At 48.3% G+C, this 18,669-nt stretch overlaps 1 protein-coding gene across 1 annotated transcript in view; it reads left to right on the forward strand.

The window, feature by feature from the left end:
• LOC117730285 (forkhead box protein P1-B-like) overlaps positions 1-18,669 on the forward strand; it is a 139,196-nt gene that overhangs the window by 95,572 nt on the left and 24,955 nt on the right. Inside the window, 2 exon segments of the mRNA XM_034531851.1 lie at positions 15,065-15,202; positions 15,368-15,487. Of these exon segments, the coding sequence (XP_034387742.1) occupies positions 15,065-15,202; positions 15,368-15,487 (258 nt within the window).

The following is an 18,669-nucleotide window of genomic DNA, read 5'->3' on the forward strand; positions in this document are numbered from 1 at the left end:
AGCATTAAAGGGCTCTTTGGTTTTTATATCTCCAACAGGGGGTTCCCCCCCCACCGCCCCCCGCCTTCCTGACACACACATACACCTACTGCCCACCCCTGCCTCTTGATGAACATGCCTCCGCTGTATACGCAGCAGCCTGGAGGCGCTTTAATCAGGCCTCGGTATACAAACAGCTGCCGCGCGGGGCCGGAAAGCAGCTAAACATACTCGCCTGGTCAAAAAGCCAGTAAATTACATTGACGGAGTGGCACGTGTGATTAAAGGAATCCATGCCGCTTTTACCTTTTGCCTCACACCTACAGTGGCGCGGGGGGCGACGAGAGACCGGGGCGACTCCCACCCCGCTAATTACCATTATCAGTGAAATGGTAGGGTTTGACTCATTAGTTCCATGTGCATTTAATTAGAGGCAGGCTGAAATTGGATTTAACTTATTACTTTTTCATGGATCACTTTCTTGTCATCACTTCAAATTGGATTGCAGCCCCAGGTAACTAATTATGCCAGCCGCAGGATCAGGAGTGGAGAAATAGGTAATTAGGAACAACACTGTCGGACCCTCGCTGATAGTCCACCAGCGCCGAGGTGGGAGGAGGGGGGTGGGGGGGATTGGAGATCGTTCTGTCGCGTCACTCGGTTAACTATAAAACCTCCCGGGTGGGCATCGAACCGCCGACAGGGGATTATGTGGCGTTCAGCTGGGCTGGAGATGTTGTGTCAACATGGCGTCTTTGCTATCAGCGTAATGCCGAGATTATGCTCGATTTTTTTTCCCACGCGGGATTACGTCTCGGGATTGGCCCTCATTATTCGAGCCACTGGTACAGTGCGAGGTATGGCCAGCGGCCAGCTGTGGAGACGCCGCTTGAATGACACTGACAGGTTGCCGCCTGTAGTGCGTCTGCTGCTGATTGTAATGGGAATAAGTGAATGGTCGGAATCAGAGAGAGAGAGAGAAGGGTATGGGAAAATGATAACGTCGCTTGCCATTGAGAGCTTTGAAATTCCGTCTCGAAGTGACATTTTTGTAAAGTATTGGAAGCTGAAAGAGCATCTTTATCCGTAAGGGTTTCTTTTCTTCTTTTTTTTTTTATGTTCATTGCAATTGTGTGTTGGCCTTTTTGTTTTTAAATGAGCAACACTATTCACTCTTTGTGATACATGTTGCATTGACCATTTCCATGATGTCAAAGGTCCATCACATGTTATTCTTCAGACACAGAGAAGCTGCCGATAATGTTTCAAAAACCATGCCAGCAGACAATCCTCTTATCTATGATATTACCAGTTGAAGCCACAATTCTCACTTCTTTCTTCAACTTTTTTTTCTCTTCTTCTTCCCGTTTCTCCCTCTCTCTCTCTCTCTCTGTGTTTTCACACCATAGTGTACCGCCTCGCAGAGGGCATCTCCAGGTCAAAAGATAATGTCTTTTCAGTTTACAGGATGAAAGCCTTTAAAGTTGCAGAGCGCCGCCCCTCCTCCCCACGTTTGCTCTTCACATCCTTCATTTGCGGTCGGTCGGGGTGGGTGGGTGGGTGGGTGGGGGGGGCGGGGGCGGGAGGGGGGCGTGATGTGACACAATCCAGGGGCCGACAGGACAGGGAGAAGCCGCCGGCTCTCTTTCTCTCCCCTCTCCTACTGTGCTTTTTTCTTCAGCAGGCCCGTGGCATTGTCCTGACACATGTATACCACAGCGTTCCAATCTGTAAGTCATTAGAGCACTAGGCCGGAGCCCGTCCGCTGGAGCTCGGCCAGTGCTGCGGGGCGGTCAGAGGCGGCGTTTCAAGGCGCTCTCGCACGCGGCGGCCCAGCCGGCCAACGTGGCACGGCAGCGGGTTGGCCCACTGGCGAGGTGGACGCGGGACCGGGCCAAGACGAAAGGAGAGAGTGTTTGTATTCAGTTGAAATACATTTGGGAGAATAAGAAGTGTAAAAGAAGAAAAGTGTCGGGTGATGGAGACAGTGGCGGCATCCTCTTAAAACACAAATCAAAGCATTGGCAATTTCGAATTGATTCACTCAACGACTGCTTTAATCTGGCCTATTAATGTTGAGGTATCTGCAGGTTGTTGTGCACAGAGCAGAAACTACTTCACAGTTTGTGTGGATTTAAAAACAGTGTGTGCATAGCAGGCGGCAACCTCCAGGTCTCAAAAATCTGTCTGAAACTTGCATTCTTTCAAATGGCCATCAGGGGGCGACTCCTCTGGTTGCAAAACAGAAGTTGTGTGAATGCTTTAGGGCGAGGATCGGTTGTCCGCTAGGGGAGTTGTCCGAGTTTTGAAAAATCACCAAAAAACGTCTTATTCAGGGGGCGCTCGTACGTAGCTCCACCCTCTCGTGTCACTTCTGGTTGCAAAAAGATGGCGGAACCCCCCCCCCCCATGATTTTATGCCAAAATTCAAGGCTTCAAAAGGCCAGTCAACTCACTGTCACGGTGATTTCAAATAAAAAAAATTGGACATAAAGTGTTCTTTAGTGAGCGTACAGAGGAGCTGGTTGATGGATTGTGGTACCTTTGGCCAGCTGTTTCCCTCTGCTCCCTGTCTTTGAGATTAGCTAAGCTAACTTGGCTGCTAGCTGTAGCGTCAAAGTCAGTGTACATACATGAGAGTGGTATCAATCTCCTTACTCTTGGTAAAAGGGTACAAATATCAATTCCTCTTCAGAGACGTGTCATCTCCCCTGAATATGCTCTTGGTTGACGTCGTATTTGCTTCTTTGCCTCCGGGATGCGCTGTTGCCATCAAGATTTCAGGGAATATCGTTCAGGAAGAGCTCCCCTTTTTCCGTCTGCAAAGTGTCTCCAACGGTAAAAATCCCACAATTCATCAGCCGCCTGCGTGATCCCCAGGAGGAGTTCATCTCTTTGTGTTTGCAAAAAGTCTCAAGGTGATGCTGTAATGAAATCTCATTTTGACACGCGCGTTGCTTTGAGGTGATGCGATCTGTCGGGAATGATCAACGGCGACGCGGCGGGCCGGTGCTCGCGTGGAACCCCGGGACCGGGACGTCTCTTTTGCTGCCTGTTTTCCTTGTCATGTTGTAAGAATCTATCATGTGTACGGTATAGATTAGAACCAGGTTCGGGATAATCCTGTCAAAATGAAGTCATCTGTCCCAATTCCACTCAGCCAAGCAGAAACTGGGTGGGGGGGGGGGGCTGAGCTGCTGCAATACGTTCCCTCTCCCAGCCAAGACGATGACTGTCGAATTGACTCCAGTCACAGCGCTGGGAGCCACTTACCATTTTCCGGGGGCACCCTCTTTCTTCGTTTGAGGCCTGATGTTTCCCTTCGAGCAGCGAACCCTCTCACCCCTCAGCCCCACTCAGTCATCCACCCAGACACACACACGAAATGTGTTGCATCTTTGTGTCATCCTCCGGCGCTGTATCTTGATGTCGAGCGTGTGTTGTTTGGAGTGATTCACGCGCCCTTTGCGGAGGGTTGGAAGGACGGATGGGATGCACAGTCGACCGCGGCATTAATAAACACTAACAGCCATGCAAGGTGCAGTCAAGTCTGCGTCGCGCTTTCTCCTCGGGTGCCGTCGCGCGCACTTTCTGACAGCTCGGAGAAATGTTGTGTCGCTCAGACAGAACAGGAGAGAGAGAGAGAGAGAGAGATCCAGAGAGAGGAAGGGGTCCTTCAGCTAACATGAGGACATCGTTTGGAGTTTGTGTTTCATGTTTCATGTGCAGCAAACCATCCCTGCGCAAATGCTGTTACGCCCAATCTGCAGAAAGTTAAAGTAACATTACAAATGCATTCGGCCTCATTTTACTTGTCACATCTGTGGTACTTCCAGGAATGTTTCCCAGGGACTTCATTGGTTAGCGTCGGAAACGGGACCGGCGAACGAGCACCGTTTGACAACGCCACTAAACCGCACGTGTACATCGAGGGTAGGACGCTTAACCGGACGACGGTGACGGCAGCCAGGTGCTTGTGCGCCAACAGAATCGGCGTACTTGCATCTCATGCGTTTGTGATTGGGTGTCGGAGCCCCATGAATGACGGTGTGCGCACAAGAACCCGGGGGCGTTACACAAACTGGTTTTGCGGCTCCAGATTTTCGTGGTGACGTAGTTTTTTTGCCCCCCACGGAAGAAGTGTTATTGCTCATTGAAATGACGTCATTAATATCGCTTCTGATTTAAATGGAAGATAGAACCATCACCAAACAAGACGAGGCAGGAATTCCCCCAACCTCCTTAAACGTCGACGTCGTTGCTCAAACCCCAAAATGGTCTTGTTTTGACGAAGTGAAAAACCTCACCTCAGGAAATATTTTGCAGTTCACATGTGCTGACAAAACAATGTGTTCCTGAATGCTGAGATTAGAAGTAAATAACCATGTGTAGACCGGTGACTCAGGCGTGACTTACTGTAACTCCACTCTGCTTGGGGTGATAGCCTCATTCACTCCGAATCTGAAGGTGAGTTCCCTGTCATGTCATAAGAATGGAAATGTACCGTATTTTAACGCAGCATCTTAAACACAGCACAAGCAATAAATCAAACTTAAGAGTATCAAAAAATAATGAAACGGGAACCAAAAAAAAATTATGTTTGATTTTAAAAAGGTCAATCTTTAAAAGAGCTTTTAGGTTTGTTACAACTTCTTCAGAAAAGAAAACGCAGATTGCAAAATGTTTCCTGCTGCAGAAATATCGCAACACCCTCCTGTATGATGTCATTTTAAATGAGTGGGTCACCGAACTCTAATGTAGGTTCTTTCTGAACTGTGCCAAGTCTGAACTTTTGCTGTAGCTTGGAGTTAAAAAAAAAGAAGAAGAAGAACAAACAGCTGATTTGATTGAATGTCTCCTTTGACTTTGACGGGGGACACTGTCAGAGTACTGAAAAGCTCAAGAACCAAAAGAAAGATCTCACATCGTGGTGCTGTTGCCGATCTGGAAGGTGTTTTTTTTTTTCCTCTTTTTTTTTCGTGGCAATATTATATAGAGCAGCTGTTATTTATAGAGGTCCCACACCTGCCCTGCTGACTCCCACCACCAGTAAACAATGATTTACTTTGCACACGCACAGGGAAACAGACTGTTTGCTTTCTCATGACAATGGTACAGGTCACCAGAGCCTCTCAAGAAAAGGAATGACTGTAGTTTTGTATTTCCCTCCACTTCCTCCCCACTGATCCCTCCCTCCCTCTCTCTCTCTCTCTCTCTCTCTCTCTCTCTGTGGTAGCAGCAGCAGTAAAGACATGGGTTGGCATGCCGGTGCAGCTTACTCACCGGCCGCGTTAGATGTGTTTTGGAAAGGCTTTGTAATTGGAGGCGAGTCGTTATCTTTAGCCAGAGCCAAGCGCGGCCCAGGCCCAGACATTAACTCATACTTTCACTCTAACTCAAGCAGGAAATATAATGTCATCCACTCTGTCATGAGCACAATCGCTCAGCACTCTCCGTAAACTATCGCAAGGGAACGCCGGTTCAGGGCTCAAGGATATTGATGTTTCTCTGTGCGCAGTAAGGAGGGTGAGGAAGGAAAATCTATACAGCGTGTGTATCACATCGACACATATGTGTAATTATTTTACATGGCGCAGGCACCGAGGCAATGGATTAGAAAGACGGTGTGTGTGAGAGGAGAAGCTTGAACTGTGTGTCTGCTAAATTTATCATGAGGCCTTTGGGAGCGTTGAAATGAGAACAGTGGCCTATTACTGCTAAGAAGGTGTTTTATTGAGAATACGCCGACGTGCCACCCCAGGGAGAGTGCCGGGGGAGAAGAGTGTGGCTGTAGCCTAAACCACTTTGTGCGTGCGCGCGGGTGTGTGTGTTTGTGTTTGTGTGTGTGTGTGTGTGTGTGTGCGTGCGGGAGCCGTCTTTAGGGTGTCCGATAGAAAAATAAAAGTGCCTTCTCTTCCACTTAATTATTCACCGTGATATGTATTGGAATTGTCACTTCTGACACTTGAGGTGTCCCAGTCAATAATTTATATAGGTCAGGCCAGCTTAGCAGAGCTCATTGTTAGTTATTAGCAGACGAGAGCGGCGGCTTGTTATGCAGCCGCTTGTTTATTTTACCAGCGTGTTTGCGGACTGGAACGCGTCCCGCGAACATTCCTTCATCCTCGGCCAAGGGGTTTACAGCCGTTGATATGACGCCGTGTTTTAGAGCGCTGTGTTTATTGTCATGATAATTAACAGAAAGTGAGCTGTTAATCTCGCCTCATGCCTTTCCTCTAATTCTCTGTTGAGTGGGTTGCACAAGTTGGAGGACCTGTTTTTATTGTTGTTACTAAAAGAAAAGGAGCTCTTTATGTGTCTATGTACTATAGAGGGAAATGTGCTTGTTGTTTGAATAGAGGGGAGATTGGTACGAATATATATATAAATATATTACATTGAAGGCCAAGGTTTTTCTTTTCTTCTCTCTCTCTCTCTCTCTCTCTCTTTCTATCTCTCTCTCCCTCCCTCCCCTGGTGAGTTCAGCAGGTTCTCCAGTAGGTGGCAGGGTCCTGTTTTTGCTCTCCCTGTCTTTTCCCCTCACACGGTGTTAAAGTGTGTGATGATATTATGACAGCTAATTGCTCTCATTGGGGCTGGAGTCGGATGGATTGCCTGGTTCCGTAGCAGCTGTAATGTTAGCTGTTAATGTGAGGGGGGGTTTTTTGCTCCTTCTTTTTTTTTGTTAGCTTGTCTGGGGCCAAATTGTAGGATAAGTGGATAAGTTGAATTTTTGTATTAAAGTTCATGCCGCTGTGGGAGACCTTTGTGACCGAACGCACACAAACTTGCTGCTGCAACTAGTTGCGTGCATACGGTTCAAGTGTGCACATTAAAATACGTTGGTGCAAAACAAAATGTTCTCGTATACATCCTTTTACTCTCAAATGAAATGCATGTGGTAATGTCCCAGCTGGGGGAATTTATAAGGAACAGGGGGGGGGGGGGGGGGGGGGGGGGGGGGGGGGGGGGGGGGGGGGGGGAGAGAGTACAAAGCGTCTGAATTGTTTGTGCATTTTGTTGTTTTCAGCATGTGAAATGAGTTGTGTCTTTGTTCCGCCACTGTAAACAATTCCATTTAGCAGAACAATAAAGAGGCCGACAGCGGGGCCGGTTTTCTTTCTTTCCGCTGGATAGCTGTGTTTACTTATCTGTTGTTTAATTAAAGGGCCTCTTTTCTTTAGGCTCCCATTGTTTCAATAGCACGGCCAGAGTCCCGGCAGGGGTCAAATGGTTAACAGCCGTCAACGGTGTCTTTTTTTAATTCTTTTTTCTTTTTTTTTTGTTGAAAGGGGGCCCCCCCTCACACACAAAGGCACGGGTTCACCTGCAGCCCAGCCCGCGGCTCCCTATTGTGTGGCCCCATTTGAATTGATTATGTTTAGAGGGCTGGTTGTGATTGGTGGAGAAGGGCGTGGTTGATTGGATAGTTTTGTATCTTGTCAGCCGGGGAGCAACCTCGCGCGTGCAATCTGTCTGTATCCCGAGGAAGGTTGGAGGCTCCACAGCACAGCAGCGCTCGTTCTCAGCCTCCCCGCCTGCCAGTCTCTCTCTCTCTCTCACACACTCTCTCTCTCTCGCTCCCTCTCTCTCTCTCTCTCCCTCGCCGCTGCGCTCTCCGCTCTGCTTCACTCCACACCGCGTGGCCCAGCACTCTGTTTACCCTGCCAGCTAAATGGAGTTTGTCAGGTTTGTCAATATGATTGATTTCTGTGATTTCTTTCTTCTTTTCGCGTGTGCCTGCTTTCTTGTGTGAGAAGAAAAAACGTAGAGCGAGAGGAGAAAAGAAAAAGAAAAGAAGAGGACTTGACAATTTAATTTGACCGGGGGAAGAAAAAAAAAAAAAAAAGAAGAGAGAGAAGGAGGGCTTTCTTGTCTCGTCCGTCGTTGTATCGTCGCAGTTAATTGTGTGAGAGCAGCAATTATCGCGGGGTTTCCGCCGCCGGTGTACGGGCTCGTCCTGATAGGAGAAACGCAGGTGTCACGCACGCGACCGTTTCACAACAAGCCCGTGTGGACTAGCTCTCCTCCTGTTTGTGTCTGCGTGGCTGCACGGCGTCTCACTTTCGTTTGGTTGTGCTTCCAGCAACAGTTTGTTTTGAGCCGCGCTTGTTCGTCAGTCGGATGCACCGACCGAGCTGCCGGCGGCGGCAGCGAGTTCCCGTCCGGCGGTTCACGCTGTTTGTTGAGTTGTGTTTACTCCGCCGATAGTGGGCGAACCGGCTCGGCAGGAATCCTGCGCTGTACCGTCCGCGGGTTGAATTATGGAAAGTTCTGGGAGAAACAGGACTCAGGTTAGCCTTCTCTTTTAAACGATTGTTGTTGTTGTGTATTTCTTTTCATGAACGGATTTATATTGATTTGATTGTTTCGAATAGTTCCAGGCTAGCAGTTTGAATAATATATGTGTCTTTTTTTAAATTTTATTATTGGTGTGTTCGCCGGCTGTGTGTCCTGTGTTCTGTGATGTGAACGGAGTGCTGCTCGCACTGTGCTTGCTCAGGGGCTCCGGCCTGGACTCGTCCTCACTCATCCTCACGGTGTCACGGGGAATTAAGATGGACTGGCACAGCTCTGTATTTGACACCCGGCGTCCACAAAGCCCACGCTGGGCCGCGCTGTCACTCTGAATGTCATCGGTCACGTCTTCCTGAAAAGTTTTGAGCGTGCGTGTGTGTGTGTGTGTGTGTACGTGTGTGTGTGTGTGCGTGCGTGCGTGCGTGTACACTTTCAAAAAAGTGTGTATTTAGTAAGGAAAGTCGGTCTTTTTTTATTTATTTTGTATCTCCGCTGTCAAGTGTGAGTCCGATTTGACAGCTTTTTGAGGTGTTACACCAAAGACAGCTATCGACTCTGCCGCTCAATGAGCTCCAGTGTCTTCACTCTAATAATCTCGAGTAACACACTCATGCAACTACGGAAAGGACTCGCATGCGATTCACTTCCCCCCCCCCCCCCCCCCCCCCCCCCCCCCCCCCGGTGCTGTTTCTTTCTCCCCCCTCTCTCTCTCCACGGGTGTTGTCTGTTCACCATTTCGCCGTAAAACCCGTTTCCGGGCGCAATGTTGTTGTTTTTTTTCCGCCGCCTTGCGTCACCGCAATAAGAAGAGGCGCGCGGTGGGGTTTCGCGAGCGCAGCCCCACGCGGGGCGGCGTGCGCCGTAAAGCCGTGCAGCTGTGCCGAGACGCGCCGTTTGGGAGAGCTGGAGTGCGAGCTGATTGGGTTGACAGTTTGTAATCAAAGTTGATTTATTGTTCATTAGTAGTGCATTAGCCCTTTCAGGCTGGGGCGTTATTTGTGCAGTGGCCTGTCAAGGCGAGGGGCTGCGAGCACCTGTCATTTCTAAACCATGACATAGGCAACCAGATATGATCCGTGTACCACGGAGGAGAGGAGGAGGAGGAGGAGGTGGTGGTGGTGGTGGTGGTGGTGGTGGTGGTGGTGGTCCACAGGGGCTGGGGGGGGTTTAGCTGCCAGAGGCCGGGGCTATCCTTTACAGGGACGGTCTCCGCTTTGTACTGGGGGGCTGGCAGGCAAAGAGAGAGGAGAGACGGGGGAATAGTTTAGCAGTGATATAGTGAGCCACCAGCTGCTCTCTGCGGTTATTCCCTGGCTTTCCCAACTGAAGCATGTTTTTACTTGGGGGGGAAAAAAGAGAGAGGGGGGAAAAAAAAGGCTTTCATTCATTATTTTTGTTTTTTGGGGGGGGGGCGCAGAGGTCATTACTGCTCTGAGTTTGTGCATGTATTTCAGATAAGATTAACTCCACACTTGAGATGTGTTTCAAAGGGTTGAGACGGTCGGATCATAACCAGATTACACGGTGTTAGAGTGTTTTATGGCAGACAGGCTTCTTCACCACTCATCTCTGACACGGCCTACATATTTTATTTTTTCACACAATAAACAATAAAGGGTTTGTTTATTTGGTGGGGGGTGGGGGTGAGCTTGATTGTTCGTTGAATCTATAAACCTGCTGCTCTGTCTTTTTCTATATAATTGAATTAATTGGCTGTAATACTTTTATGAGTCACATAACACAACAACATTAAGAGGGAGCACAAGTGGTGTCTCTCTCGTCCTCCGTCATGGAAACAAGGATTGGCTCTTTTTTTGCGTTTAGCTGGTGTGTAGAGGATAGAAACGATCTGCACGAGGATGTCTCAGCCAGTCTTTAACTACAGTTTCATTTAAAGGGGATTTTAGGTTTGGGGAGGGGGGCTGTGATCTTAATTAAATCTCAGACAGACTGGTATAACGACGTGCATCGTTGCATAACCACGGGAGAGGCTGTAACCCTTCAGATCACGGGCGGCGATGGTGAGGCGTTTTGGGGAAAGGTGAGAACCGGGGTGTGTGGGACGGTAGCTGTCACTCTGAATTTGAAAGCCAGGTTTAAGAGCTCAAAACACCCTGTGGCTGTGAAATAAGTACTTGGGAGGTGTGGCTCGAGAGGTCAAACTAAAAAAAAAAAAAAAGTGTGACGGGACATTGAGTCATACGGCAAAATGAAAACCAGCACTCTGGGTTTTTTTCTGAATTATATACTTTTTTGTATTTCGGAAAGGCTCTCCTCTCGAAATATCAGGGCTGTTTTAATGTTACACGTATTAGTAAGGATACTATTTGTCCAAGAAAATACCTGGTTATGGATTACATTTTTAATTATAAATGCATATTCTAAAGTGTGTGTGTGTGTGTGTGTGTGTGTGTGTGTGTGTGTGTGTGTGCGTTAGTTATAGAGGGGGGGTGGAGGGGTGCTCTCCCCCCAGCGGTGGGTCACCTGCAGCGGTGGCTGCCTCCAGTGTGGGAAAAGGGGTCCAGAGCTCAGCTGTTTATGTTGGAGAGCTCGCTCACTTCGCCGCCGCTCAGTTTGTTTGTTTGAACCCGACACCGGGCGAAGAAGAAAAAACCTGTTTGTTTGTATTCGAAAGAAAGAAGAAAAAAAAGTTAATTAAAATGCAATCTTAACCGTTGTTTTTACAGTTGCTCAAATAATTTGAGCCCCTCATCTCACACCCACCCCTACACCCGATACACAGTGTGAGGTGAATAGAGGCGAGATGTGGCTGTGATTATCCTGTTTATGCGAGCTGTAAACATTTTTAAAAGCTTGATTGTGGCTGACGAGGAAGGAGTAATGGAAGTCTTAACACATGTAGTCACGGGTAGTTCTGTCCTTTCTTCCTTTCTTTCTTTTTTTATTCTCTTGGCTGACTGAGGAAAGGAGGCTCTGAAATGAGTTGCTGTGTACACAAACTGGTGTTGCTGTTATTTTTTTAATATTAGGGGAAGCGATTATCTGTGGAAATTAATGTATTGAATCTATTTATTTTTCATTATTTTAAGAGGGAAATAAATGCTCTCCACCTCCAGAGATTCCAATCAACCCGCCTGGGTGATACGGAAACAGTCTTGCCAGCCTCGTCGACGACTAATTACGCTCACCCATCACTCGAGCACAATGGCTCCCCGTGAAATCCTCGTTTCGGCTCCATTTTCATGCAGGGCATCACAGCCAGGATGGGAAGTCGTTTCCTTGCGCCACTGCAGGCCAAAGTAAAACAACAGCATCAAACGGACTAGACTCAGATTTTTTTTTTTTTTTTTTTTTTTAACAGGGCCTGTTATTTCTTTTTTCTTTTTTTACTTCTCCATTCCATTTGATGCTCCTACAAAACAAGATGACCCCAGGGAGAACAGATGAAAATTTTATAAATCTCTTGCTTCATTTTATTTTATTTTTTTTGTTCGTCCTTTCTTTTCTTTTTTTTTTCCTCTTCTTTTCGGCCACGCTAAACCTCATGCGGCCGGCGAATCGTCTGTCGCGGTCTCGCTGACATTTACCTCCCTGTCCCCTCATTTCTGTTTTCCTTTTTAATTGCCTCAGCGCCGGGGAAACGGGGCTATCTTCCATCCTTCTCACTGGGCTTTGACCTCTGACATGTGATAGGAAGGGAAGGGGGTGGGGGGCGTCTTCATTAACTCTCGGAATCAGTGACTCTCTAACGTTGTCGTGTTCCCTCTTCCTCACGTTTGCCCTCTTGATGTTATACTGTAGGTGTCCTTTAAAGCCACATGCTGTGTGTGTGTGTGATGTCAGAGGTGGTGCACAGATTAATGATAATGAAGGAATAGGAATGATCCATATCTTTGTCAAAAAGGAATATTTAGTTTAAAAAAACCAAACAAGGTACAGTGTGGAAATGAAGCCTGTTTGAATATTTTGTACATTGCTCTGTGTTCGTCTTCATACTGAACATGCAGTACTCTGACTATATGGAAAACAAGTTTTGCTTCTCTTGTGACGTTATGGGCTGCACATGCCTTTATGTGCTTGTAACGGTTGACATGCCACAGTTTAAGTGTATGTGTATATACTGTACCAGCAGGCCTGTGCTGGTACAGTATATTGCCTCCAGCCACTCCGCAGCTGTGTGAGAACGTTCCAACGTTTGAATGCTTATGTGTGGGAGGCACCTGGAGAGCACCACACCTTGGTGAAATTCATAAACGTCAGCTATTTCTGGCATCCCCAGAATGTCCTCTTCTTTTTTTTTTCTCACACCCTCGTATCGGCGGAGCAGATTAGAGCTGGGCTCGGTGGATCCCTCCAGTTATTAGCCCAGTGCGAGCCTCTCTCTCTCTCGGACTATCTTTAGATGGCGATATATATTTTGTGCGGCTCATCGGGAGCCACGATGTTATCCGGGAGATATGGGAGCGCACCATATGGGAGTGCTCTAAATGCCGACTGGCGTCCCGTGTTTGAGTAAAATGGGCATGATACAGCGGCCAGGGCAATATTTTTCAGTTAAAGTGCTCCCTCCCGCCCCTTCCTCCCAATAGGATCCAGTCTTAGGCAGATTTTCACTCCTTCAGCACAGGATTAAATGGTAGTAGTTACATTGATCAATAGGTTAAGAAGCACACAATCCCTCTTGCTGCTAATGACCTCAGTAGTAATGGGTAATAAAATGGGGGTCTGTAATAGCCTCTTGCTGAGGCCGTGCACAGAGGAGGCTGCTCACGCTGTAGTCACAGTGAGCCAGACGCTATTGACGAGGCGAAGTGTGAAACCATGATGAGATATACATCCAAGGTGTAAAGAATTAAGACGGTTGAATTGAAAGGAAATCGCTGCGTAATTTGTAATGAAATTGGCAGCTATTGAGAACTGGAGTGTGTTAAAAAAAAAAAAAAATGAATAACCTCTGTTAACGTGGAGTTACGTCGTCCCCCCCCCCCCCTCTCACATCACACTCTATATAATGTGGCATGACAAAATGATTATACTTTTGAAAATAAGGCTAAATTTACAGCTTTAACACGGTAGTAAAAAATAGAGCATGACAAGTATGGAGTAGATTTTTAATGCACGCAGTTAAAGCAAAGCTTCAAAAAAGAAAAAGGTGGGAGGGCATTATTATTTATCTATCTTCGGGGTGGGTGGGGGGGGGGTAAATGTCATGTTTAGACGGGGGACTATATATCACATCATGTATGGCGCCTGCACGTCAGCAAGACGGGGCCGCCCGGTTGACCTTCAAAATAGTTCATCAAAATTAGCGATGCCCAGAAAAAAAGAAAAAGAAAAAGGACTTCAGTGGATAATGACTGTGAAATTAAGGAAACGGGAGGCCGTGGCTATGCAAATGACAGGACAAGTCATGTGCAAAAGTCAAGATGAACTGCATATTAAGACGTAATACGTTGGGGGGGGGGGAGGGCAGGAGGTGGAATTAATATCGCATTTTCTCCCCTCGCGCTAACTAAGAGCATAAAGCTGGTCCGTCCCATTCGACACCGCTGTCCTCCTCCTCCTCCGCAATTGTTTTGCAGTACGGGCTGTTCACTATGCCGGCGCTTTTGTTTGTGTGTTTTTTGTTTCTTTCTAACGCGGCGGAAGGAGGCGATGTACATGCAGGGCCACGTGTCAAGAGAAAGGCCCCTTTCGTCAGCGGACGAGGTCTTTCTCAAAGCAGCGAAATCGCATTCAGAAAATGCATGAAAAAGGGGGGTTGTCATTAGCTACGAGGCGGCCACACAATTTGGGTAACCTTGGTGGAGACAGACTTCCACTGACGGACTCTCCGCTCTCTGTCAGCTGCTGACTTCAGCCCGAGAGATACACGATCGTATTTGAACACGCACTTATGCACATACATTACTTGATGTACACGAAAAGGCGCGTTCGCCGCCGCACCTTAACACCTGCGTAAGACGCGGCACTATCGAGCACACCTTCGATGCCCGCCCCCTTCCCCGAAACGACGAGGGAAGGGGGCTTTTAATGGCATCGCACGTCGCGGCGGTGAGTGGCAGCATCCAGACACGCTCCCGAGTGCCCGACGCCGCCGGAGCAATTAAGGCGCCCTGACAACTGTTGGGGTGGGGGGGGCCTGTCAGTGTCACAACACATCACTTGTTTGTGAGGAGTCGTGCACTCGCACCTTTCTACTGGGAGTTAGTTCAGGGCCTTCATGTTCGCCGCCTTGGCTCCTCCTCCGGGCGCGCCGCGTCTTCGCGCCAACAGATCAGATCTTCATCAGCGTCCCCGGTGAAGTGTTCTCACGCTGCGTACGATGAGCGAGCAGCACGCTGCGTTATTCTAATGTTATTTTTAGGCAACCTTTCGCCTCCTCAGGTGTGTTTGCCGCGTTGCATCAGATCAGGTGTGGAGATGCGTGTGTGTGTGTCAGAGAGAGAGAGAGAGAGAGAGGAAGGTCGGAGGATGGCGGTTGAAGGTTGGGGTGCTTTGCACCACGGGCATGATCCACGCCTGGCTGTCTCGTGTCCTTTAGCCCGCCTCAGTCTGGTGTGGTGTCATATCGGTTAGAGGGGTTGGAATGTGCGTGTTGGCTGGCGGTTGTGTGCAGCTTGTGACACGTCAAGATGACATTTGAGATGAATCCAGTCAGACGCCATTTTATCTCCCTGTGACATTGTGTATTTGTTTATCATCTTCTTGGCGAGCACTATTTAGTCATCAGCCGTCACTCTATTTATTAATGATAATTGTTTCCCCGTATTTGATGGACCTTTTGATTTGACATCCCTCCGCTGGCTTTTGTGTGTCCGTGCAGGTTCCAGTTTCAGTGGCTATGATGACGCCTCAAGTGATAACGCCACAGCAGATGCAGCAAATCCTTCAGCAGCAGGTCCTGAGCCCTCAGCAGCTCCAGGTTCTCCTCCAGCAGCAGCAGGCCCTCATGTTACAGCAGGTAATGTGCATCTGCCTCTCGCGTCACAAATCTATTGTTTTTTTTGTTTTTTTTCAAAGACAAATTCACTTGTTCCTCTCCTTTCTTCTTCCTCGAAAGTATTGGAGGACGAAAGTTTATGCGACTGACAGACTTTCACTCACATGTCGCCCGTCTTTTCTGCAGCAGCAACTCCAAGAGTTTTACAAGAAGCAGCAGGAACAGCTTCACCTCCAGCTTTTACAGCAGCAGCCACAGCAGCAGCAGCAGCAGCAGCAGCATGCAGTCAGCAAGCAGAGTAAAGAGGTAGGCTGACATCACTCCAACTCCGCCTGCCATTACCAAACCCCGTCGGCCAGACAGAGCATGGAAGGCATGTGTGCTCCCTCCCTCGACCCCCATCTGCTTCCAGACTGTGGTTAAAGTAGAGAGGAGAGGGAGTGGGTGGGGGGAATCAAGTGCACTCATGCTTCTGATTAGCATGTCAGACCTGCTGGATAAATGCTAACAACTGACTGATACAGTGCTAAGAATACAGCGTCTCTCTTTTTCTTCCTTCCCCCTCCGCAATATTTTTTATAGAGCCTGAGTCCATTGTTCTAGATGTTGTGTTTTTTTTTTCTTCCAAGTAAACAAGTGTCCTACACAACAAAGGAGATGACCGCTCCCGTGAGCCTCGTGTAGGACATAATGAAAGGCAGGAGGGAGAACAGGGAGCGTATAAATCTGAAAGGCTTTTCTCGGTAATTAACATGGAAATGGCAGAGGAAGAGAAGGCATGTAATTGTGAGATATCAGTGCAGAGAGCGCTCCCAGCTTTGTTGCCTGTGTTTTTTTTCTCTCCCTCTCTCTCTCCCTCCCCTTCTCTCTCTATCTTTCTCGCTCCCTCCAGTGCAGCAGGGCTTGCTCATCGTCAGCAGCTTAATGTGTGTTAATGACCGGAGGATACAGGCGTCAGTGTGGACAAAGCAAATTGTTATTGTGCGGTCAGAAGCAGTTCAAAGACGGTCTGGTTTAAAAAAAAAAAGAAGGAAAAAACTAAAATTCCAGCTCTCGTCCCCTTGTTGAGTTCCGCGTCTGGAGAGTGTAGGAAGCACAGAAGAATTACACCCCGACGTTTAGAGGAGGGGTGGAGGGGTGGAGGGGTGGTAGGGCGCACGCACACACACACACATCCACACGCGCGCGCTCACACGTCCGCGTCCTGTCGGCGCCCCCCGACTTCAAAGTCGCAGCTTCCCTAATTAATGAACTGCGGGCTTCAGTTTGGACAAGTTGCGGCGTGATGTTCCCATAAATCAACGTGACAGCAGAGCTCCTCGGCCTCAGATAGGGGCTGTCACAGAGTCGCATCTGATGTAAACACAAGAGGAACAGGGCAGAAAAGAGAGAGTATGTGGGGGGGGGGATATGTGGGGGGGGGGAAGGGGCAAGGAGGTGCAATTGATCAGTTGAATGGAGCATGAGAATAAAAGGAAAAGCCAACTTTTGAAGCATATTATGTATGATCACAGGAAATGGATGCAGCCTCGAGAGGCTCCCCCCCCCCCTCCGCCGATGTTTTCTTTCTCTCCCCATCGCTCTGTCGGGGTTTTTTTAATTTTTTTTTTTCACATTTCAAACAGCCATCAAAAGACAGAATAAGAATTATGCAGTGACTCCCCTGTGGCTGCCAGACAATAACCCCCTGTTGTTGCTTTGTGCCTCTTTTATTTTAAAGACATCAAAATTTAGTTTTTCAAAGATCTTTAACTTTTATATTTGAAGCTTGACAATAAAGGCCTGCCAGTGTCACTCTTTATCATTTGTCAGGGACTGTATTTTTCTCTCCCTCGTGCCACTTCTAGTTAACCTCTTATTTGGTCTATTGGGTCTGGGGTGTGTGGGGGGTGGGGGTTAATGTGTCTTCATGCTGGGAGCGCACAGGAGCTCCTGTCAGCTGATGGGACCAGAAGAAGAGAAGAAAAAAAAAAACATGTGATGGCAGAGAGTTCAATTCCTTTGCAATACTCGATTTTTCTTTCTTCCCCTTTTTTTCTTTTCTTTTTTTTTTATTCAGAAAAGCCACCCTCTATTTATTTAGCGTTTTTGATGAAAGACATTGTTCCCTGTGAACTCCCGCCCCCGTAGCACTGTTATCTTTGTCTCGGGCTGTCAGGGAGGAACTGGAGAACAGAAAACCACTGAAGACATGAGAAACTTTATTCTCTCAATGATGGAAGGGAGAAAAAGAAAACGAAAATAACCAAACACCTTTTCATGAATAGGAAAGATCAGAGAAGATCACAGGCCACCTGCATGCCGGATTTCACCGAGACCCCTGCGAGATCGCTGCCTCACTTCTCTCTTTGCTCTCATTTTTGGCTTAGATGAGCACATGAGCCTGTGAATCAATGTGGTTACTCCTCAATTATGACCCCTCCGCTGCCACTGTCAAAGCGCCTTCCTCCCCCTGATTGATCCAATGAGACGACCCCGCTCGCCGTAATAGACGAGAGCCCAGAGCTTTATTTTTAGCGAGGCCGGTGCAGAAGCGGCGGGCTCGGGGTTTGGGTGGGGGAGGGGGGTGGAGTGGAGTGGAGTGGAGTGGAGAAGAAGGCCTGCTAGACCCTTTTGACAAGCCAAATGTGTGTGTGTGTGTGGGGGGGGGGGGGGGGCAGAGGCAGAGAGGCTGTGCTTTATCTGACTGTTTCAGTGGTTTTCAGAGCCTCCAGCAAGTGACCTGACAGCCGCGTTGCACCGAGACCTTTTTTTTTTTTTTCTTTCTTCCTTTTCGTATGCACTCGATTGTGAGAAGTTAACAAAGTGGCGTATCCTGTGTTTGGTAACAGGGCGCGGCGCACAGCTTTGCAGCACCGGCACTGCTTTTAGTGCCCCCTTCCACCCCCTCTCCTCCCCCACCCGCCTTGCAAATGGCCTTGTATACTCACAAACAGGCCGGCAACATCCTGTTGAGTCTCCGGCATCCTTATCGGTCAGACAATACAAAAAGGTGTCCTGATGGATGGTGTTTGTTTTATTGGGGACAGTCGCAATGGAGCGATTCACAGAAATCCGCATTTCTGGGGAGTGGACTGTGGGTTTCGTCGAGAGCAGGAGTGGATGAACAGGTGAAGAGTCGTCTTCACTGTCTAAATATCATATCTCGTTTGTTTGCACTAATAGGCGATTGGGTATATTAAATGGTTTCCTTCTATGTATTATTCAGACTTTTCTGTTTCTCTCGTCCATTTTCCTCTCCGCTCTCGTACTGCTTTGTCCTCACACATTTCACCCACGAGAGCCTCCTCCCCCCCCCCAAAAAAACAATGTGTAAAGGCACGGAGGCTTTTCATTAAAAAGTTCCTTGATGGAACAGCCGCGGCAGAGTTAGATCAACACCACAGCGAGCGCCCAGGCGGTCGACACGCGCGTGGCTGATCAACGCCGGCTGCGCTGGTTGGGGGGTGGGGGGTGTATCCCTGAGCTCAGCGCCATGCCTGGGAGAG

Source organism: Cyclopterus lumpus, chromosome 5 (genome assembly GCF_009769545.1).
Source record: "Cyclopterus lumpus isolate fCycLum1 chromosome 5, fCycLum1.pri, whole genome shotgun sequence".
In the NCBI taxonomy this organism is placed as follows: domain Eukaryota; kingdom Metazoa; phylum Chordata; class Actinopteri; order Perciformes; family Cyclopteridae; genus Cyclopterus; species Cyclopterus lumpus.